General features: G+C 45.8%; 1 protein-coding gene across 1 annotated transcript; it reads left to right on the top strand.

The window, feature by feature from the left end:
- The first annotated feature begins 65 nt into the window (after positions 1–65).
- On the top strand, positions 66–21,658 carry EEF1AKMT2 (EEF1A lysine methyltransferase 2). Its single transcript, XM_044659233.1, has 6 exons — positions 66–556; positions 9,247–9,312; positions 13,914–14,028; positions 16,098–16,205; positions 18,908–19,124; positions 21,174–21,658. Exons 1-6 carry the CDS (start codon positions 477–479, stop codon positions 21,266–21,268), a joined length of 681 nt encoding a protein of 226 aa, XP_044515168.1. The 5' UTR covers positions 66–476; the 3' UTR covers positions 21,269–21,658.
- The last annotated feature ends 1,922 nt before the right edge of the window (positions 21,659–23,580 follow it).

The following is a 23,580-nucleotide window of genomic DNA, read 5'->3' as shown; positions in this document are numbered from 1 at the left end:
AGAGGTTGAGCGAACCGTTTGGGTTCGTCGGTCCCACCTCTAGACGCTCGCTAGGCTTGTAGTTCTGGTTCAACCCGAGATTTGGACGCTTCCGGGCCTCGGGACGGGTTTGCGGTAGCCGCGACCTGGCTTCCTAGGAGGGAAATCGGCATGTTGCTGGGCCCCCCTGCACGCGGCCCCGCTGAGTCCGATAGAGCAGCCGCCTGGCCACCTCCCGGGAAGAAGCGTCCTTTGGACGCCCCCCCGGGAATATGGAGGGGCGGGGCGCAGGCCAGCCGCCAGGCCCCAGATGCAGTTCTGGGGATACAAAAACCAGCCTTTGGGGTGTTTAGATCGGAAAGGAGAATCACAGACCCTAAAAGGGATAGGCAGGAAACGGGTACCACCTGGGCACCTGTTGGCTAAGGCTGGAGAGTCAGGAAATGAGCCGGAGAAGATGTAGAAGCAAGCCTGGCCACCTGGAGCCATTCCTGTGAATGAGGTTCTGGGTCCTGAGCCCTCGTTGGAATTCCCTCCCACAGGTACTGGCCCTGCCCTCGTCCCTGGGCTCTGCCAGGTAGGTTTTTGCCGTTTCTTGTCCAGGACCACGCCCAGCGTTCTAAGTACGGGTCTAAAGTCTAGAAGAATTCAAGTCCAGCCTCAAACACTGTGTCCCTGGACTAGTCACTTCCCCTCTCTCTGCCTGTCTGCCTGGATGGAGATTAGAATGGAGATTAGAGCAGCAGCACCTCCTAGAGCTGTTGTGGAGGCCAGCTATTATTATCTCCAGACCAGGCTGCTTCTGCCCCAGCCATCCTCTTCACTTCAGTTCCAAACCTCCTCGACTGGAAGGAAGCATTGCCTTGGCTGCTTATATTTGTAATCCAGATGCTTTGCCAAGTAATAATAGAGTTGTTGCTGTTAAGTTTTTTGTTTTCAGTTGTGTTGGGAAAGATCCTAAAGTGATTTGCAATTTCCTTCTCCAGATCATTTTAGATGAGGAAACTGAGGCCAATAAGTTGAAGTGACTTGCCAAGATCACACAGCTATTAAGAGTCTGAGGCCAGATTTGAACTCAGAAAGTCTTCCTGACTCCAGACCTAGCATCCTATCCACTGTGCCATCCAACTGCCCCTACTAATAACAGGCATATAATAACAGATGTTTACTAAATGTTTTATTTATTCACCAGGTCACTGTTTCTTCATCTGTAGCCCCAGAGAAAGATGGGCATCGTGGTGATCATCTTTGATCCAGGCATGGATTTGCTGTGTGGGCAGGAGATTGATGGGAGATTTTAAGCAAGTCTGTACCACTATGGACAGAACTAGTAAGAGGCTAGAAAGGATACCACAGGGAGACACTCCCTGCGATTGTTCTCACTAAGCCTTTAAGCCATTTCTTTATTCTTTATTCTTTGCTTTACATAAAATCTGTGGTCAGTCATGAATATCTGTGTTTTCATTCTAGGTTGGGACAGAAGTGACAGAAGAAGTTGGGGATGTTACCCACTAGCCAGGCTGCACAGAGCTAAATGAAATCAGTGGGGGATCAGAGCTTCATTTTGGCTTCCTTGCCCTTCTCAGGTCTTGGCTAAAATCCCACTTTCTGGAGGGAGCTTTTCCTGGGCCCCCTTCAGGGTCCCTCTTAGTTTACATTCAACTTCCTCAGTATACATCTTGCTCATTTCTTTTCATATTGACTTCTCTATTAGAAAGTAAGTTTATGAGTGCAAGGGGTAGTGCTTCCCTTTCCTGGTTTCTCCAGTGCTTAACTCTGTGCCCAGCATCCCGTAGGTGTTTCATAGACGCTTAGTGACTAACTTGTTGACTCCTGATCAGAATTTAACTCTGGCCTGAGAGCTCAAGAGGGGGTGGAGAGAAGAGCCTTAAAGTGATTTTTTAAATGAATTAACATTTGTTGTTGTTATTCTAGCCTTTTCAAGACTTTGTGACCCCATTTGGGGTTTTCTAGGTGAAGGTATTCAAGTGCCTTGCCATTTCCTCCTCTAGCTCATTCTACAAATGAGGAAACCAAGGCAAGCAGGGTTTAGGATTTTCTTGGCAGAGATACCAAAGTGGTTTGCCATTTCCTTCTCCAGCTCATTTTATAGATGAAGAAACTGAGACCAGAGAGGTAAAGTGAGTTGCCTAGGGTCACACATCTAGGAGGCCAGATTTGAACTCTTCCTGATTCCCAGCCCAATGCTATATCCCCTAGACTACCCAGCTGCTCAAATTTATTTATAAGTTTCCTAAAAGAACAAAGAAAGGGCTCCCTATGGACCAAGACCTTTTTTCTCTTTGGCTAAGAAAAGAAGTCACTGAATATCCAGTTTCAGATGGCAATTCTCCAGGCTCCAAACAAAGAGGAAGGGGTGGGGACCTAAGGGAAGGGCATGCCCTTTGGGGCCACCCAGCGGAGGCAGTGGTGGTGGTGGGGGCAGGAATGTGTACTCTTGGAGGACTTTGCTCCTTCCTACATTCCTAAGGGAGGAGGGAGTTTGTAAAGAAGAAAAAGCCAATTTCCAGCCAACTTTGTTCCAGGGTGACACCTCCTGGTGACAGGCAGCTACTCCATAGCTGCATGAGGTTCCCAAGAGAAGGCTCTCAGCTCACTACTTGGTGAGAATGAATCTGTTTGAATTAAGGGCCTTTGGGATGCCTACCCAAGGGCAATCTGAATGAGAAGGGTCTGCCCTACTTGGCTCATTGAATCCTTCTTGGATGTTTGCGTCTTCACTGGGGCTTTTCCTTCCCTGCTATAATGTGAACTTTCCCCTACTTAGGAGAAGTCACTTTTGCTGTCATGTTGTGTTTTTACTGTCCTGGTGCTCCCATAATTCTAACCAGTGCCCTTTTGGGGCTCCCATAACTTGGGCCCATCATGCCCCCAATACTGTGAGGGACACAGATGGTGTGGATCTGGGGAGGGAGAATGATTGGAGACTCATGTGCTTCCTCTTTGAGGAGATCTTTAATCCTAGATAAGTCTGAAAAATTGCCTCAGTCTATAAGGCACCTTCACCTCCACAAGAGAGGGAAGAAATGTTACTGACCTTGAGTGCAAGTCCTTTTTGCTTTTCATATTTTGGAGGGGATTAAATATAGCCCAGGACAGTCAGGTGGCACAGTCTAGAGAGTGCCAGGTCTCAAGTCAGAAAGATTCATCTTCTTGGGTTCAAATGTGATCCTGGGCAAGTCACTTAACCGTTTGCCTGAGTTTCCTCATCTGAAAAATGAGCCGAGAAGGAAATGGCAACCAACTTTACCTTCTTTGCCAGGAAGAGGAGGACACAACTGAAAAGTGACTCGACAACAACAAAATATAGTCCATTTTGTTTTCTAAAGTGCTAATGGGGGAAACTAAGGACCTTTTTATCTTTTCTGTCACACTGACTCATTTCCCCCTCACCCAGTTCTCTTAGTTCAGGCCTTCACCTCTCATTTCAGTGATCTCAAGGCTTCCCTGCCTTGAGACTGTCATCAGTCCAGGCCATCTTACTCACTCCTGCCAGCATGGTTTTCCTTAAGGATAGACCAGACCAAGTCACTTCCCTATTTCAGTAAATTCTGCTGGCTTTTTACTGAGGTTTCAAGAATCCAATATAAAATCCTCTATTTGGCTTTTAAAGACACTTACGACCTGACCCTAGCCTAGCCTCACTGAACATTACTCCACATCAAGTACTCTAAGGTCAGCGAAAATGACTTTCTCTGTTTATCTCCCACAGCATCTCCATCTCCAGAACCCCCATGCTCAGACTGCCCTCCCTCCTCACTTCTAAAACGTATGACAACTGGTACCCTTCTACATCCTCCGCTTGCTCTCTTCATACTTATTCTCTAATCTCTTAGGGGTAAGGTGAGGGAGAGGAGGCTTTACCAAAGGAAACCCAGTCCTTGGAGCATGTGTGGATGTGCCCTTTCCATTGGGTGGCTCAGAGGCTGGGCAGTATTCTGTGCCTTTCGCCAGTCCAGGGCATTGAAGTGTGGTGACCTTTCTTCTGGGCAAGAGTGTATGAAGAGAAAGAATCTTTCTTTGGGCTGAAGAGTCCAATCTGATGATGGAGGAGTATATGGTGCCTTTCCAGTAAGGCGGGAGGAATAGCAGCAGCTTGAGCTACTGTAGGTCCCTAATGTGTGATGAACTTTCTTTTGTGTTTATTCTTTCTCTTAGGGCAGTGATGGGCAAACCAGGTCCTGCAGGCCAGATGTGGCCCCCTGAAATGTTCCATCCCACCACATGACATTATTCCTAATCTGAACGAATACAACAAAACTTTGAAAGAGTTGCCTTAGAAACAGTCTGATGAGCATTTCCTTTGGCCTCCTCTTTAAAAAGTGTGCCCATCACTGCACTAGGTTATGACTGATAGTATCCAAAGATTAGAGGACCTATAGGAGATTTCCTCAGCAAATGGAGTTCATGCAGAAATCACCAGAACTGGTAGCAGCTGGAGCAGAAGTCCATGAGGAACCAGCCCCAAGGGGTTTCACTTAGCTTCACTTGCACTTTCATTGCTTCACTAGCAGATTAATCAAAAAACTGAGATGTCACATCCAGAAAGGGGTTCACCCAGCTGAACAAGGGATTGGCTCATCCATCTGTGATGAGACACTCGGAAGTAAACTTGGGAGAGATTCTTTGGGGGGAGAAAGGATTCCCAGGGATGGCCAGGAATGACCACAGTCATCTAGTGTTGGATAAAGCCAAAGATCCATGCTCAAGGAATGGGATAGGGTGGCAAGAGCTCACTATTGAACAAAAACTGCTGGGAAAACCAGAAAGCAGATAGGCAGAAACCAACATCTCACACTATATACCAGGATACGGTCAAAATGGAAACCTGATTTAGGCATAAAGGGCACTATCATAAGCAAGTAAGTCAACATGAAAAAAATTACCTATAAGATCTATGAATAAAAGAAGATCTTATTACCAAGTAAGAGAGGATCATAGGACATAAAATGGGGATAATTTTGATTAAAATTAAAATTTACATACACAAAACTAATACAGCCAAAATTAGAAGCAGGTTTCTCTGATAAAGGGCTCATTTCCCAAATATATTGAGAACCGAGCCAAATTTTAAAAAGTAAGAACCATTCCCCAATTGAGAAGTGGTCAAAGAATATGACCAGATAGTTTTCAAAAGAAGAAATCCTATCAGTCATAAAAAAAAATGATCTACATCACCATCAATTAGAGAATGTAATGCAGATTTTAAAAGGTACTACTTCACATTGGTCAGATCGTCTGACATGACAGAAAAGGAAAATGACAAATTTGGGAAGGGAAGCGAAAAAATAGGTACATGAATGCACTGTTGGAGTGGTGAATTGGTCCAGTCATTCTGGAGGACAATTTGGAATCGTGCCCAAAGAGCATAATTTGACCCAGCAATACCACTTCTAGGTCTGTATCCCAAAGAAGTCAAAGACAGGGAACGGGCCTATGTGTACAAAAATATTTCTAGCAGCTCTTTTTGTAGAGGCAAAGAACTGGAAATTGAGGGAATGCCCATCAATTGGGGGATGGCTAAACAAGTTGTGGCATGTGATTGGGTTTTTTTATATGATTTAAATATTTTATTTTTTTAGAAAAAATTTTCCATGGTTACATGATTCCTGTTTTTACTTTCCCCTTTATCCCCCCTTTAACTCCACCCCCCCCATATCCAACGTGCATTTCCACTGGTTTTAACCCAAAGATCATACCTGTCTGGCCGGTGTCTGTCCACATCAGTGTTCCAACTTTTCAAAGTTAGTCAGCAAACATTTATTTATCAAGCACCTCCTATGGGCCAGACCAAGAGTAAAAGAGAGACTCGGTTCTCTCTCAGAAGACCTTCACCACTGCGTTATCACTGGCCTTGCCATTGCTTACCTTTGAACTGAATTAGTATGTCATGCTGACCTAGAGGTGTTTCTGATTCTTTTAGCCCATCACTAGACATTTTCAGACACATTCTGGCTTATCTGTCTTCAATGTATGAAGCATTTTTCCTCCTCCTGATTCAATTAAGGGTTGTGGGTTTTTCTTTTCCCTCACCATGAGATATCTTATTAAATGCTTTGCTTAACTCTAAATACACTCAAGACAGCTAAGTGGAACAGTGCATAGAGTGCCAGGCCTGGACAGGAGTTCAAATCTGGCCTCAGACACTTAATTGCTGTGTGAGCCTGAACAAGCCACCTTACCCTATTTGGCTGTTTCCTCATCTGCAAAATGAGCTAGAGAAGGAATTTTTTCCCAGAAAATCCCAAGTGAGATCATGAAGTCAGACTTGACTGAACAACAACAAATAAACTCCATTAACAGCATTCTCGTTTGTTTAATGAAACTGTTAAAAAGGGAAAGAAGTTTATCCTGGCACAACCTGGTCTTGGTCAAGCTGGCTCTTTATCATCAGGGGGTACAAGCCATCTCTTAATGCTCCCTCCTAGAACTTTTCCAGGAATTGAAGTCAAGATGCCTAGGTTAGAGCTGGTAAAGAGCTATTAAAGACCCAGAAAAAGTAGCTTCTTGCCACCAAAGTACTTGACATGGTCAAACTGATGTGACATTAAAGAAGTGACAGAACCATCTACTTTGCTGCCGTGCCCTAAGGACCAAGAGATCCTTCCCTTTGACTTCCAGAGCCAGCCTCTTCACTAGCGCTTGTCTTCCCCATTAGGAAGTAGAAGCTTGGAAGCTTCTGGGCATAGGGAGGCTGCTGGACTTTTCTATTTGAATCTGAGCACTTAGAACAGGACTTTGCATATAGAAAGCACTTTAGTGCTTTAGTGGGGATACAGATTTTTGAAAGAGAGAGTTCCTGCCCTCCAGGAGCTTCCATTCCAATTGAAGAGTGAGGACCAGGGAAGCTTTTGTTCTGGGAGGTAAAAAGTGGGTAGAAAGCTGGGGTGGATGTTTGTGTCAGAGGAGGAGCTAAGTAGACTAGTTTGCATCAGCTAGGGAAGCTTCAGGGCAGAGAAAGGCCTTACCTTCCCCAGGCACTGGGATCAAGGAGTCTGGAGGGCCAGGGGGAAAGCTCTGGTCCAAGTGTGGAAGTGTCCGGGAGAGGGAAACTTTGAGGTCAGCAACTCAACCAGTGCCACACTCCTAGCAGAAGTCAGAGAGGAGATTCGAACTCGGATCTTTCTCAAGTCAGGGCCAGATATCTCTCTCTCCTACTCCCTGGAGCCCAAGAGATATTTTGTATTCACAGCACCTGCGCTTTAGGTTACATTTCAGTGAGGGTAGGGTGGGAGAATACATACATGGAGAGAGACAGATCAATCCTAAGAAATGAGGAAACCCCAAGCAGGGGCACAAGAAGTTCGGCCGCCTTACAGGTGAGGACCAAGGTGAGGAGGGTCACTTGGCAAGAGGAGACCGCCAGTGAGCCTGGCACGTGGGGTGCCCCCTTCCTCGTTGGTTCACCCCATCTGGAGGCTGCTGGGGAGGAGGAAGCTAAGGGAATGGGGCGGCCAGGTTGTACTCAGGCTGGGGTGGTCCCAGGGCCAAGCAGGCGGAAAGTCTCAGGGCGGCCCGGCCAGACCAGGCCGACCCACGACCACCCCTCCCTACCCTCAGAGAGATGCCCGGAAACATTGCCGGCCCGAAAGGTCTCCTTAGGCCTCGGGCGGAAAGGCAAGAAGAGAGAGATTGGTCGGAGAGGAGATTGGGGCGGGACCTCTGGATGACGTCACCGCCCGGTGGCTGGAGCAGTAGAGAGGGAGGCCTCTCGGCCCAGAGTGGGACCGGAGTAGTGGGATGTTAGAGGAGAACGGCCTAGAGCGGCTCAAGGCAGCCCAAAGCGCAGGCGCGCCCGGCTGGTCCTGCCCGGTCGATGGCGGCCCCCACGGCTCGCACCCGTAGGTCTGTGGCGAGGGGACCATGGAGGCGGAGGAGGCGGAAGGAGGCTTCGAGCCCTCGGTCCTGGGAACCCGAGAGTAGTGAGTGCAGTGCCCCTGGGTGGTGGTGGGGGGGATCCTGCCCCTTCCTCTTCGTCTCCGCCCTCTCTTTCCCCCAGCCTCTGTGTTCCCATCTTTCCTTCCACTTTTCCTCTCGTCTTTCTTCTTCCCAATTCCCCTCCCCTCTCCCCCCATTTCCACTCCCCGATGTCCCCCTCCCTTTTCTCACGTCCCCCAGTTCATTTCAGCCCAGTAAGAGACAGCTTCTTTCCGCTTTTTCTCTCCCTCCCCTCCTCCTATTTCCTTCTGAAGGGTTTTAGGGGAGCCTGGGAAGGGGATGGAGGAGGAGGAGGAATGAGGTTAGACTTGAGGGGTGCAGACGGGGCACTGGAAGGGCAAGTGCTGAGGCTGGTCCTTAGGCACACTTCATCCATTGCAGTCTTCTCAGAACATTCCTTTTGACCTTTCTAACGTTGGACTGCCCAGGACTCCCTTCTCCCAGCTCTGCTGCTCAGCGGAGGGCCCTGCCAGTGCCTCCTCTGAAGGGTCCTCCTTTACCGTGGGCCCCGTGGGCGTGGGGGAATGGGGTGCTCAGACTCACTCCAGGCCCTCCTTTCTTTACTCGAACTTGGTCGCTGTTCAGATGATTCCCAACCTCTGGATCAGAATGAATTACTTTCCTGAACACAGACTGAGAACACTGAGGGCAGGAATTCTTTTTTGCTTTTCTTTGTAGCCCCAGGGTTTAGCGCACAGTGTTGGGCACTTAGTAGGTGCTTCATAGTTGGGTTTCAACTGATTGGACTCTGGGCCCCCACTGCCAGCTGCTTGCTGGAAATCTCCGTCTGAACATCCTGCTGCTGTCCCACAGTCTGAGAAATAGAACTCATCACCTTCCCTAAATCTGTCCATCTGCTCTTATTGCTTTTGAAAGCTGCTGAGGTTTATGACCTTAGAGCTGTATTGGTGAATCTATGGCACGCCTACTGGAGGCAGCCGAGGGTTGCAGTTTGGGCACTCTTGTTTCTAAAAGGTTCACCATCACTGCCTTAGATTCATTCTTCTGTCCTTTTCTCCTCTACTTTCTAATGCCAAACCTTCGGGATTACACCTACATGGTGGTTTGGAGGAGGTGAGAGTCAGGGGCTCGTTTTCTCTTGTCATGCTTCCCAGGCGGTAGACACTCACTCTTTGAACTCCTTAATGAGTCTTGGCATATATACTTTCCATTTTGTGTTTCTGTTATCCTTAGTTTTTTCTTTTATTTTCAGGATATTATGGAACATTATTATTTTAAATCTACAGCAGCCCCAAATGGATGTGAGATTAAGTCGAGAATTTGTCTTATGTTTTCTTTCTTACATAGTTGGGATGCTGTATATGAAAGAGAACTGCAAGCTTTTCAGGAATTTGGAGACTCAGGAGAAATATGGTAAGGTTTTTTAAAGGGGGATGTGTGTTTTTAAAAATATATTTTTAATAAGTTTTTTTAAAGTGGGAAATAAACATTTGCTCCAGAAGGTAGTATCTGTGAATGAATGTAGATTTCTAGATTCTGGATTAACCGACATATAGGAATGATGGAGCTCTTGGCCAGACATGGTGGAGTACACCATAGTTCATGTATTGAGCTGCCAAAGTCTTCCCATCCAAAGGACAGTTGTCCCTATTAGATACTACCTGGCCACAGGCTTCCTGTCTCATTACCCACTTGAACCTGTGGGCCTTTTAGACTGTCTTGGGAGAAACCCTGGTTTCCTTCGGGTCTCTCTGTTCCAGTGCCTTTTCTTGATGAAATCTTTCCCCATCAGCTTAGCTGTCAGTATCCTCCTCTTCAGTATCATATTCTATTTTGTGAACACCTACACACGTCCTTGTTGTCTTCCTGGATAGAGTGGAAGAGTGGAAGCTTATCAAGAGCAAGGATGTTTCACTTTTATTTTTGCCTGGACAAAACCTACCTTTGTTCATGGCACCTAAGAGATGCTTGTGAACCAAATACATCCTCCTCTGAGATTTGAAATTGTTTATGATCTGGCCCTAGGCCTACCTTTCTAGACTCTTTAGACAGGACTGACTTTCATGACAATCTGACCTTCTTTCTGGGCCTCACAGACAACATGCCAGTTCTTGTCTCCACACTGGCTTGGAATGCTCTCCCTGCTCTCATCCTCTGTGTAGTGTAAGAAGGAAAATTTAGGTATTTATAGATATATATTAAAATGTGTGGCTGCCAGGAATCAACAATTCAGGTTGATTCCGTAATTAAATCAGACCCAAGTCAGCATCGGGTTGAGGCAAGTTTATTTACAATCAGGAAGGTAAAAGTATAAGAATAAAGAGAAAAGGGAGAGGCTAGTCCAGGCCAAAGGCCTAGACAGAGAGAGAAGGTTAAAAAGCTAAATAAATGAAGCTGTAAGCCACAAGGCCTAACAGCCAGATAGGCAGAGTTTGGAAGCGGCCCAGCTAGGCCAAGGAAGTCAGCCTAACTTACCCACGTGACAATACCGAGTGTAAGCTGTCTGTGGTCTCAGGAGATCCTTCAGCACTGGAACTGCCTCCACAGGAAGTGAGTAACATACTTAAAGAGATTGTGTCCTTCGTCACTTCCTGTGGGTCCACCTCTAATTCAAATGGACAAATGGCAGTCTCTACATTGATTTGGACTGCCCAAAGGGCAGTCCCTTGTTCTAGATTTGCTACTCATTGTCACATGTGGGTAACTCGTCTCCCCTCCCCACTAAGGAAGGTGAGGATTACATCATTTCTACGCCTAGGATGGGTAGATTTTTGACTATTAATGGGCTCAAGCTAATTCCATTTACACAGTAGCCTTTCCTAATCTTTCAGCTCCCAGCATCTCCCTTCATCCAGGGCTTTATATTTATTTTGTTATAGACTTTGATATGTACTTATCTACTTTCCAGACAGACTGTAAGCTCCTTGAGGGTGAGGACTATTTAATGCTTTTCTTTTGAATTCTCAGCACTTTGATTAGTCCCAACACAGATACTTAATGCTTTTTTAATTGATTAGTTCATTGGGAAGATGATATTTGCCTAGAATCTTGGAAATCTAACAGACAGGCTGGGGACATGCATATCTAACTGAAATGCCCGGTTAGAAAAGTCTAGGGCTGAAGGACCTGCCCCCCAAAGAACTGACCTGCCATACCCATATGGATAAAGAGGCAGGAGCAGCTGCCTATGATATGGAGAAACTCGTTATTACTCAATGATAGAACTGCAGGCAAGGAGGTCGTTCCAGGCCAACCTTATTTCCCTCATAGTTCCTAGAATAGTTGTTTAGGGGAATGCTTTATCTGTAGTTTGCCTAGATTTTAGCAAAGCATTTGATATAATAACTCCTGCTTTGTGTGGATGGCATGTTGAAGAAAGTTTAGGTCAGAAAGTTCATTTAAATCAGAAGCTCTTAATCTGGGGTCCAGGAACTTTCTTTTTAAAAATATTTTGTATTATTAAAAAATAAAATCACAGGGAAGCTTGAGCTTAAAATATATTTGTGTGAATATATATAGCTACACATACATACATACATACATATATACATGTTCTTCAGTATCCCATTTCAATAGATTTAGAACAGGTAGACTGACTGAACCCACAGAGGAACCATTATTGGATTCACTGTTAGTTTGTAATACCACGTTTTAGGGCTCTATCTAGCCTTGGTGCCATTAACATTTTTATCAGTCTTTATCAATTATCAGGAGTTCCTAACCTTTTCAGTGTCTTGGACCCCTCCTTGGCTGTCTGTTGAAGGCTAGGGATTCCCTCTCACAAAACAATTGTAATGAAATAATGCCTTTTACAAACCATTTCTTAGAGCCCAGGTTAAGAATCCCCAGCAGAGACAGGATGATGTGCTTGTCATATTGACAGCTGACAGAAAGCTAGAAGGGGTATCTGATGCTTTGGATGACACAGCCAATAGCCCAAAATATCTCCATAGGTTAGAATACAGAGTCGAATAGAATACATTGAAGTTCACTGGGAATGAATGTCAAATCTTGCTCTTGGTTCAATAAATAGCTTCTCAAGTGCCATATGGGGTAAGAAACATTTATCATCAGAAAAATTTGGCAGCAAGATTTAGACCAGGACTGGGCAACTGATAGATAGGACCACTGAGCAGTTTGGGCCATATGTGAAAGCTTAGGTTCAGGTTGGGCTTAATCTGGGCCCCACATCTCAAAGCTTAATCATACACATTTAGTGCCTTCTATGTGCCTGGCATTGTGCTAACTGGGACCTTGGCATACAAATACACGAGTGGGACTTCTACTTTCAAAGAGTTCATTCTATGCAGTGTGAACGATTTGGAGTATTCCCACAGGTGCGGGACTCGCATGATGAAGGGCCTTCAGATCATGCCATGGAGGGAATTGTTTGAAGGAACTGGAGCTGTTTTCCCTGAAGAAGGGAATACTTAGTATGTACATGATGGTTCTTGAAGTATTGGAAGGATTAGGATTACTCCTCTTGTTCCCAGAGAGTGGAGAAAAATGTAGAAATGCTAGAGAAGGTAGGTACAGACTTGATGAAAGGGAATCAGTCCTGATAGGAATGGGGTGGGTGCCTCAGGAGATAAAGGGTTCTACTCAATGGAGCTCTTTAGGCAGAGGCTAGAAGACCTCATTTGTGAGCTTGTCTTTTCCCATCTCAACATTATTGCAATTAGCTTTGTAATGATTGTAAAAAATATAGGCTGATATTAAAAGGAGAAGTAATATTTTAATTATGGCAATGTTGGTAAAATAAAAAATGGCCAAACGCTTGCTAGGATCTAATTCAAATCGCCCACCATTCCTTCTCTCACCTCTCCTATGTAAACCAAGAGCCACAAGGAACCAAAGACGCAGGAAACCAAAAAGAGTGAGCTCTCAAGCCCGACCTCCCAATTTAAGCTATGTTTTTACATTTGTTCATGTCAAAACCAGAAACCCATTGAATCATGGAAAATGTAGTTTCAAAGTCCCCTAAACGTCCACAGGAAGTTTGTCATATGTCTAAATATCTTAAGGCTCAAAAGAGCCCCAAATACCTCTCAATAGAACCCCCAAAATTCCAAATAACACAGCTTGTTGTGTTCCTTCAATGGTAACTAACCAGATCCAACGAGGCACATGTGGTAGCGGGATCATAAGAGTTAACACATAGAACTTTAAAGTTTATAAATTGAACTTGCAAACATACTCTCATTTGATATCTATCCCTGGCCCCTGAGCTTCCCCTACTTTTTTATTTACATAGTCAACACAAATCTGCTCTCTCTTCTTCTTACCTCTTTTTCCAGAAGAAAAAACTTTTGTTACACACACACACACACACATCCATGAACATATGTGTCAGGCAAATCCTCCCTTGACTGCCTCTTGAGTCCAGTCTTTAAGCTCTGTCTCGGGAGGGAGGTGGCATGTTTCATGATATTGCCTCTAAAATTGCAGTGGGTCCTCGTGTGGATCAGAGCTCCTAAGACTTTCAGAGTTGTTTGTCTTTACGGTGGTTTTAGGTTTGGCTTAGGCCAGATGGTCCCCAGAGTCTTTTCCAGCTTTGTGCTTCTCGAATTCTTTTAATTATTACTTACAGTAATAATAAGCTTCGGACATCCTCGGGGATTCGGAAAGAATAATAGACTGTGATTTGACTGAAAAGCTCTGAAATCTCAGGTTTGACTTGGTCTTGAGTGATTTTAAATTATTGCCATCTGGTGGTTATTTATTCTTCAATGGGAAGCAGCTCTCAAATTGTACTAATATCAGTGACCTAGAAAACACTCCTTGTAGAGTCTCTTTCTGAGTGCTTGCTCCTGCGTCACAAAGAAAGGGAAGAGGTTGGAGTTCTAACAATTACGCCAGCCTAGAAAACTTATTTCTTCCACATTTTGGGGTTGAATGAAAAGAAGTCATCATTGCAAGTGTGTGTTTTTAGCCAATTGGGTAGATTTTTGTGGTTGCCATTGTCCCGGGCCCTCTTGATTTTTTTATGCCTCAAATTCTGTTTTTCCTAACAGGTTTGGAGAAGAAAGTATGACCCGATTAATCAGGTGGATGGAGAAATGCAATATCCCACTGGATGCTTCGGTGCTTGACATTGGGACCGGAAATGGGGTCTTTCTGGTTGAGTTGGTTGGTACTTTTTAGTGTCTTTGTAAGAGTCAGACTTTTGAATGCTCTTTAAAAAAACTGGAGCATTAACCATCTGTGTCTAAAGCAATAACATCTTGTTTTGAGAAAACTTTATTGTTGCCTAATCTCATCAGTGTTGACAAAATACAGGTTTAAACTGGGTCCAGTGGCAATTCAGGCCGGCCTGAGGTCACCCAGGGGCTGGCCTGAAAGGAGGAGGGATAAAATGGTGAGGTGGAGGAAAAGTTTAAAATAAGGAGCTGCTACTCCATCTATCCTGACAACTAAGGGCCCTTTGAGGAGGCTGCTGGGGTCTGAGGAGTGAGGAAAACACTTACCTTGAGTCACAAGTCCTACCATGTGAGCCTTGCCTCCTTAAAGGAGCCCAAACAGCTGGCAAGGCTGTAATCCTGGCAGTGCCCTGAGGATGATGGGTGGGCCTTCCCTGAGAGCAAAACTGCTTTAAGGGATTGTGGTCAAATAGATCGTGGCCATTCTCAACCCCCATTCTTTATCCTCAGGTCTATTCCTATTAGCAGATATTTATTGAGTTTCTATTGTGTTCTTAATACCTCATGCTAGACACCCTCAAAAAAGTGGAGGACTCGGTCCCTGCACTTATATGTTGGGCTGGACCTGACTCAGGCCAGTCTCATGGTTTAGATTTGATATTTGAATCAGATGAGACATTTGGAAATCAAGAAATATAAAGTTGGGGCAGCTCAGTAAATTGACAGCCAGGCCTAAAGATGAGGTCTCGGGTTCAAATTTTACCTCAGATACTTCCTAGCTGTGTGACCCTGGGCAGGTGGCTCCCCATTGCCTAGCCCTTACCACTTTTCTGCCTTGGAACCAATACACAGCATTGCTTCTAAGATAGAAGGTAAAGAACTTTTTAAAAATAGTCGAACTATTTATTGATTTAATTTTTACGTTTTAAAATTTTGTTTATTTTTAACATTCTTTAAACATTTTTGAATTCTGTATTCTCTCCCTCCATTCTCTCCTCCACCTATTGAGAAAGTAAGCAGTAAATCAGTTATACATGTGAAGTTATGCAAAACACATTTCCACATTAGCTGCATTGCAAAAAAAAGTGGGGGTGCGGTAGGGTGAGGACAGGACAAGAAAGATAAAGTTAAAAAATTCGACTTCTCTTTGCCCTCAGAGTTCATCATTTCTCTGCTCATCACGGATCCTCTTTTCCAGGGATTCTTAATGTAAAAAAATGTTTTGATAATATCACAATGAAATTAGTTTTCTTTGTCAGACTCTGTCTTTTATACATTTAAAAAATCATTGTGAGAAAGGATGTAAGAAGAAGCGTGGCTGCCAGAGATGTCCTGGACACCCAGAAGGTTAAGAATACCTGACCTCGACGCACTGTCTAAGGATCACGGAGGAGGCAGATCTGGAGAGGACCCCAAGCGATAATTGGATTTGTGCCTGAGCTTGGACTGCCCAGATCTGGCCCTGCCATGCTGACAGCTTTGCTGTCCATTCTGCCATTTCCTCTCCAGTCCTGGAGTGCCTAAGCAACCTCCCAGCCATTCAGCAGTGGCCTCAGTTTCCTCATCTGTACAAAGGGGCTAATAACATTTGTCCCACTTGGCCACCACTTGTTGTTCTGTGTGAAAGTCCTTTGAAGACCAAGAAGTGCTGAGAACAGTTACATGTGAAGCTTCCTCCAAATTTGTCCAGATTATTCCATTAGTTAATTTTGGAATACGTTTTTGATTGTGGATAGATGAACATCAGTATCAGAATTTACAACGAGCGGCTCATTTTCTGAGGAAACACCTTTTCTCCATTTTAGAGTGCTTGAGAAAATAGGATTTCTTTTGGAGAAGAAACCAAATACTGTAAAATGGCATAAATTGGCATGGTATTTGGATTTCAGTTTTGGGGCTCTTCCCATTCCTTTGCAAATATTTAAATACTGTTATTTTCAATAGGTTATATGTCACTTGTTGGCTGTAATTTTTTTCAATCCCTAAAGGAATGTTTGAATACATAGCCTGAATCCTATCTGTCATAGAGAATAAAATTGTTATTTTTTTTTTCTCTAGGCAAAATTGGGATACTCTGATATTACTGGAATTGATTACTGTCCTTTGGCAATACAGCTTTCTGGAAGAATCATAGAAAAGGAAGGTTTCTCTAACATTAAGTTACAGGTAATCTAATTATTAAAGGTAAAAAAAAGCATTTTTATATTCCTCAGCGCCTCTTTTCACACGAGTCAGTTTACCGCTTTCCTTTCGTGCATATTTGGGGGGGGGGGTCGTCCTTCATCTTCACAGAGGACCAGTGGCCGCGTGGGCTGATGTCCTGACTTGCACATGAATTGGATTGAAGTGAGGCAGAGATGCACAAAGTTCTCAGCCTCACTCTCTCTTCCAGAGTCATCCAAGTCCAGTGGCAAGACAAAAGTCAGGACGACTGGTGAAGGCCCAGGATGCAGTGGACGGCCTTGGCGTCTTCCATATCTGACCGAGCTCTAAATGCTCCACAGCGCCCACTTCATCTGCCTTCATGGCCGTTGGAATAACTTGTTCTCCTCCATCTGCCCAAGTCTTCCTGTGCCATGGGTAGACAACCCTGACTCACTGATGGGTTTGAAGTTTGTTATGCTGGGGGGTGCTGTGCATGCCACAGCTTCTTGGAGCCACAGGTGAGAGCTTGGTGCCAGGAGGACCCTGAAGGTGGGTGCACAGCCCTGAGAAGGGCACAGCAAGCCCTCCCACCAGAGGTGCGAGTCTTCCCCTTCCCCGCACACCTCTTACACCCTGCATATGTGGGAGTTTTAGACTCAGATACAAATGATGTGATTTGAAATGAATGTACACAGAATAAATAGTAAGGGCATGGGTTAGAGGAAGGTGTCCTTTTGGAAAAACTAAATTATACTTAGTTCTGGCACAAGACTGATAGAGGAGAAAGTCAGAAACCTACAGAATAAAATTCACAGACTCCCGAGGCCATGGGCTCGATTTTTCTGCCTCTGGGCTGGGGAAGCTGAGTATCTTTGCTGCCATTTATTAGTCATTTCTTTTTCTTGCTCGGTCTGTGATTTTGTCAAGGCACTGGACACATTTCTCAAAAAAGCCTTTTGTTGTTACATCTGTCATTTCCTGTTAGACTCATTTCCTTCCCTGAAATCACTGACTGCACCCATGTAACCAAACAGGCAAAACCAGCCAGCACAGAGCAGATGCAGCATCTTGTCCCGCGTCCATGTCGGGGTGGGGGTGGGGTGTGTTTCATTATTTATTTTCTGGGCCTGAGATTGGTTACTACGATTCACCTGAGTTAGCTCTCCCCTTAGTGTTTGGTTTGGTTTTTGTATTGTTGTGGTTTTATGTGTTGTTTTCTTGGTTCTACGATTTCGCTTTGTATCAGTTCACGGACATCTTTTCCTTGTTTTTCCAAATTCTTTAGTCATCATTTTTTGCTGCACAGTAAGATTCTCTTCTTTGTACACAAAGTACATTCAGTTATTGCTCTGATGATGTGTACCCACTTTGGTTGCAGTTTTTTGATGTCATTCTTTTGTTTCTCTTCTTTTTTTTGAAACCCTCACCTTCCATCTTAGAATCAGTACTGTGTATTGATTTGAGGCAGTGAGGATTAAATGACTTGCCCAGGGTCACACAGCGAGTAAGTGTCTAAGGCCGCATTTGAACCCAGGACCTCCCGTCTCCATTCGCCCAGCTGCTCCAAATATGTGATTTCCAAATGTATTAGTAGTAACACATTCTGCAGCCAAACGTAGATGGTCTGAATAGTTATCCAGGCAAAATGACTTTACGCATTTTATGTAGATAACAGAAAGGAGGGATTTTAAAGGGTTGCACTTCAAAATGAAGACGTCTCCCTGTCCTAAAGCGAGAGCGCCACCTTTTAAAGCACTTTAGAAAATTGGACATTAGACAATTATTTTTAGCATCCAGACCAATATTACGATCTTGGGATGCTGAGAACTAGAAGGAACCTTTAGCATCCCGTTGTGCCTCCCATTTTACAAATGAGGCATTGATAAGGAGAGCTGAATTTGAGCCCATTTCTTTGGATCCTAAGTTGAGGTTTAGATCCTCTGACTAAAAGCAAATGATTATGTCAGAACATGAAGGAGAAATGGGTTTCCTAATTTGCATTCTGAAAAGCTGAGTGTTTCTAAATGTGTTTTCTTTTTTTTTTCTTTATTTTAATAACACATTTCCACAGAAGTTTTCCAAAGTTATATGATTCATGTTGTCTCCCTGCCTTCTTCCCTCCCCTTTCCTGGAGTTGACAAGCAATTCAGTCTGGATTGTACATATATTGTCCAAGCAATAAATATGTTTTCATTACTTCCAGTTTATATTTAATTTTTTACCTCTTTAAACATTGTAGCCAGGAAGTATCCCTCTAAGTGGTTGCTTTTGGTTCATTGTATCTGCTGTTTCGTGAGCCAGAAGCTTTGGGGATTTTCGTTTTAGTCTCTGATTTGGGGTCTAATCTTGTTATTTTTCATTTTGGAAAGTCAGGCCTCAAGTTCTCATTTCCACCCAACTTGTTTTTAGTAGCTCACGACTGGACCCACGTGCTTCTCTTTACTCTTAGGCAGGACGCCTGGCTTTGGTTTTTCTGGCCGAATCTCCTCAAATTGATGGAGGTTTGAAGCGCCGTGGAAACAATATGAATCTTCTTTAGTGGTCCGGCGAGCGGCCGCTAATCCAAACTTGAGTGTTCCAAAGAAGTCTCGCTTTGGTACAGAGTGTTTTCTAGAAGTAAGATAGAATGACGATAAACCGGTTATTCTGTGGAGCTGATTCCTCTGCGTCCAAGGAAAGATCCGTGTAAATGATCGTGACTTCAGTGTTTATTTTTAATTTAGGTGGAAGACTTTCTGAACCCTTCCAGCGAGCTCTCTGGATTTCGTATTTGCATTGACAAAGGAACCTTTGATGCCATCAGCCTGAGTCCTGACGGGGCATCTGAGAAGAAGCAGCAGTACGTGAAGTCTCTGTGCAGGGCCCTGCAGGATCGCGGCTTCTTTCTCATCACTTCCTGTAACTGGACCAAGAAGGAGCTGCTGGAGGAGTTCAGGGGAGGTAAATGGCCCATATTCAGTTCTAAATGGGGTCTTGCTAGGCTTTCTGCCTTGGGAGTGTTCCGCTGCTGTGCTAATGGGCTGCCACGTGGCTCTTGGTGTGCGGCGCGGTCAGTGCTGGTTCGTGCTCAGGATCTGTTCGTTAAGGTGACCAGGGCTTCGTCCAGAGACAGCATTTAGTCTGGAGCCGGGAGGGCTGTAGAGTTCTGAGTAAGTCCGAGTCGTGGCGTCCGTCATCTCTTAAGAACCTGCCGGGCACCGTCATAAGCGCGGATAGAAGAAAGGCCGAGCGAAGGACAGTCCCTGCTCGCGAGGAGGAGCCTCCAGCCCTCTGTGACGTGGGATAATCACAGCCTCCGGGCCACGGGACGATTGGGGGGTCCACTTGCAAGCCCAGTGCCCGGCACATGGCCGCTGCCCCATAGACATTAGCTAGCACAAGGATTGTTTGTATTCTCGGTTGATGGGCTAACTGGCGTCTCTCTCTTCCCTGCGTCCTCCTTTCTGTCCTCACACGGCCAACCCTTTAGTTCAGGCCTCCATCAGCTTTCACCTGGACTCTGCTGAGGGGACTCCCGGGCTCTTCCCTTTCCTGGTGTGTCCCCCGTCTGGCTGACCCCCTTGCTCTTCCTCCCCTCCATTCATGAACGCTCCCCAGGCCTTCCTCCCTCTTCAGCAAACCTTTCTTGCTCCCAAGGGGCGAGGGCCTTCCCGAAATGGCTCGTTTTGATCCGTTTTCTATGCTGCTTCCTCCTTCTCTTTCTGGCTCATGAACTCGGGGCCCGAACCGGGAGATCCACTGTTGAGTCTGCCCTTGAGCCCTGGGGCTCTGCCTTGGAGAAGCAGGATCCACTGCGTTAGAGCGGGAGTCTGAAATGAAAAGGAGACTTCCAGAAGCTGTTAGCAGGCCTGCGGGCAGCTGTGTGCGGCTCTCTGTGTCTGTCTGTGTCTGCACACACACACACACACACACACACACACACACACTTTGGAGTTCCCTGGAGGATGCTGAAAGAGGAAGCGAGCCCAGCAGGCTCCGGGTCCTTGTCACAAGCTCACTTTTATGTAGAACAGCTTTTGTTCCTCCTGCCTGAGGGAGCCTGTGGTTTCTCTCTTGTTTATAACTCTTACACAAAGCTACTGAAAGGAGTTTTCCCTGATTGTCTTGCTTTTCTGGGTGTGTTTGCCTCTCCCCTGTCCCTCGAGGGTGCAGCCTCCACATGGAGTCTTTCACTACATTCATGAGTTTGAACTGCGTGTCTCAGGGATGGCTAACAGCGTGGAAGGTGGCCCTTCTAGGAGACAAAAAGAAGCCGTGGCCTGGTGGTGGGATAGTCCACAAAAAGGAACAGAGCTTGCCTTTCTCCACATTGAATAATCTTTTGGCCATTGGGTCATAGAGTTGGAAAGACTATAATGTCAGGGCCAGCTCAGTGGCTCAATGGATAGGGAGTTAGGCCTGGAGACCAGAGGTCCTGGGTTCAAAAATGGCCTCAGATGAAATTTCCCAGCAGTAAGACCCTGGGCAAGTCACTTAATGCCTAGCCCTGACTGCTCTTCTTCTTTGAAACTAATACTTGTAGATTCTAAGACAGAAGATCTGAATTAAAAAAAAAACAAAAACAAACAAATTGCAAAGTCTTGTGTGATTTGTGGATAGTGGAGAGCGTGATGAAAGGTTGGTTGTTGGCTTGCCCTGGCCGGTATATGCCTTCCGGTTCCAGGAAGCGACTAAGGAGGAGTGCAAAACCCGTTGTGGGCCTTAGAGTTGGCCGTGTAACCAGCCCGTGTCCAGCCTTTCCTTCACCTCGTCCTCCCGTTTGGGCCCGTCCCCCCTCTTCTGCTGAGTGACGCCTCTTTTCTTAGGGGAATCGCCTTAGAATGAGAATGCCAAGAACTGAAGGTGGGTAAACGTGAGCGCTCCGGCGGGACGGCCCAGAGGCTCGCTCTCTGCCCTTCCTCCTTGGCCCCTTGGCTCTGACTCCCTCACAGGCGTGGAGTCACCCCTCAAAGCCATCCCTAATGGAAGCATTTTCATTCTGTCCTGCAGGCTTCGAGATTGTGGAAGAACTGCCAACACCCACATTTACCTTTGGAGGGAGGTCTGGAAACAGCGTCACGGCGTTGGTTTTCCAAAAAAAGTGACGTCTTTCCGTGGACAGATTCTGTTTTCCTTTCGAAAAGCCTGAACGTCAGCTTCATTCTGGTAGAGAGAAATCTGTGAGCAAGTCGTTCCCGAGTTCCCGGCAGGGCAGAGGGCTGCACATGCCCAACATTTATCTGGGGCAGGAGGAATCCCGGACCTCACGGGGGCTGGCTTGGAGAGTTGGACAGAATTCTTTTGAATATATTTTCTATTTGAAATGTAAATATTTTCTTCTTTGATTACAAAAAAATCTGTAATTGCTGAACCATTTAAAATGTGAAGCAGTAAAGGAATTCGATAGTGTTACTTTTGTATCTCGGCGTAATTCTTTGAATGTTGCTTTTTACTGAGACTTGCCCAAAATTCCAGAGTCAGAATTTTTAAAAAGTTGTCGTTTTTGTTTATTGGGCTGTTTTGGAATGACAGCTAATGAGGAATGCCATTGAATTTAATTTTTTTTTCCCCAAAACCCTCACCTTCTGGATTAGAATCCAAACTATGTATCGGTTCCAAGGCAAAAGTGCAGTAAGGGTTAGGCCATGGGGGTTAAGTGGCTTATCCAGGGTCACCCAGCTAGGAAGTGTCTGAGGTCAGATTTGAACCCAGGACCTCTTAATTCAGGGCTTTGCTCTCAAAACGCACAGCGCCACCTAACTGCCCCTGCCATTTATTTTTAATTTGGGATCTCTGTTTTTTTTTCTTGCAATAAACCACCTTAATTAGTGTGTGCTATCTAAATCATACAGTTCTCAAGAGTTTTCAAGGTATACTTGGGGGCTTGGAGAGTTGCCTAGAATTGCTCAGAGGATTCCCTGAGAGGTGAAGCAATAGCTGGATTAGGGAGCTGGACTGTGTTAGAAATAGCAGAACGTGAGCTCAGGATTTTCTGGCTTTAAGGCTTCATCTTCCCCTGCTCTGCCATCATTCTCCTTCGTGGGCAGCAGAGAGGGAATGTAGAGGACACTCGGGGCCCTCCACGAGGGTCTTTGACCTCTTCAGAGAGGTATACTGTGACCCTCCATGCCCCTTGGCATGGGCTACTTCTGGCCCATTGCAGGGATGGAGAAGCCTAACAACTTGGGGGTTGGACTGGGAGGGTCCTGAGTAGATGCCGTTTGAGCTGATGAGCCTTGAAGGAAGCTAGTGAGAATCAGAGGCTGGAACGAAGAGGGAGTCTCTCCAGGGATGAGGGCACGTCCTAGGCAAAGCCATGGCCGAGGGCGATAGAATAGTGTCTGGAGAACGGCAGGTAGGGCCACCCCATTCGGGAGGAATCACCTTGCGTGAAGGGCAGGAATGTGAATTAGTTTGGCAAGGCGGGCCAAAAGCAGACTGAAGGGTTGGCAGTGCCAAAGAAGGACCTTGTGTCCTGGAGGTAAGAGGCAGCCAGGGAGTCTTCTTGAGCAAGGGAGTGACTAGGTCAGATCTGTGCTTGAGGATTATTTTGGAAAGGGAAGGGAGCCTAGGGATAGCTTCAGGAGGATGGATGGGGGAGAGGAGAATCTGGAAGCAGGAGGGGCCTGGTGGGTTAGGTGAAAAGCGATGAGGGCCCGAATTAGAGAGGTGGCCATGGGAGAGGAGAGAAGGGAAGAGATGCAAAGGAAATGGCGAAGGTGGGCTTGGCAAAACTTGACACGCAATGGGATTTGGGAGGTGGAGGGAGAGAGGAATGAAGGACTAGACTGAGTTTTCAAACCTGGGAGAGTGGAGAAATCACGGTGCCCTTGACAAATGGGACTGTTAGGAGGAGGGAGGCTGGGTTTGGGGGGACAGAATGAATTTCATTTTAGAGAAATTAAGTTTGAGAAACTTGAATGACACTGTGGAAATGAGGCTCTAGAGGGAGGAAGGTTTGATGGGGAAGTCTGAGGGTCTTTTGCATGGGACAGAGCCGAGGGTCAGGAAGGCAAACTACAAATAGGCGGTTTGGGGCCTGAAGCGATGTACTCGCATCTTTCCTGAGAGTCCGTCACTGAGCTTCCCTTGCTTTCCGACGCAGAGGGACAGCGAAACGGGCCATCTTGCTCTTTACAGGCGCTCGCCTATATTGGGTCGTCAGACACCAGTCCGAAGCCCTGGCACTCAAGTATCTCCTTTGGTCCGCGGTGTGTGCTGGTGACGTGGCTTCCTGCTGCCCCCGGTGGGCGCGGTGTCCCTTGGGCGCGCTTGGTGGCATGAGACAAAGAGCCAGGAAAAGGCGGTCCCATCTCTTCCTACCAGATGAATCCGGCTGCAAAGCAGACCCCCAGGGGTTCAGGTCTGAGCACAGGGAAGCTATACATTCGATCCAGAAATTAATACTTTCCAATTG

This window comes from Gracilinanus agilis, chromosome 2, assembly GCF_016433145.1.
Source record: "Gracilinanus agilis isolate LMUSP501 chromosome 2, AgileGrace, whole genome shotgun sequence".
Lineage (NCBI taxonomy): Eukaryota > Metazoa > Chordata > Mammalia > Didelphimorphia > Didelphidae > Gracilinanus > Gracilinanus agilis.
Note: the sequence above shows the minus strand (reverse complement) of the source record. Positions and strands in the feature narration are given on the sequence as shown.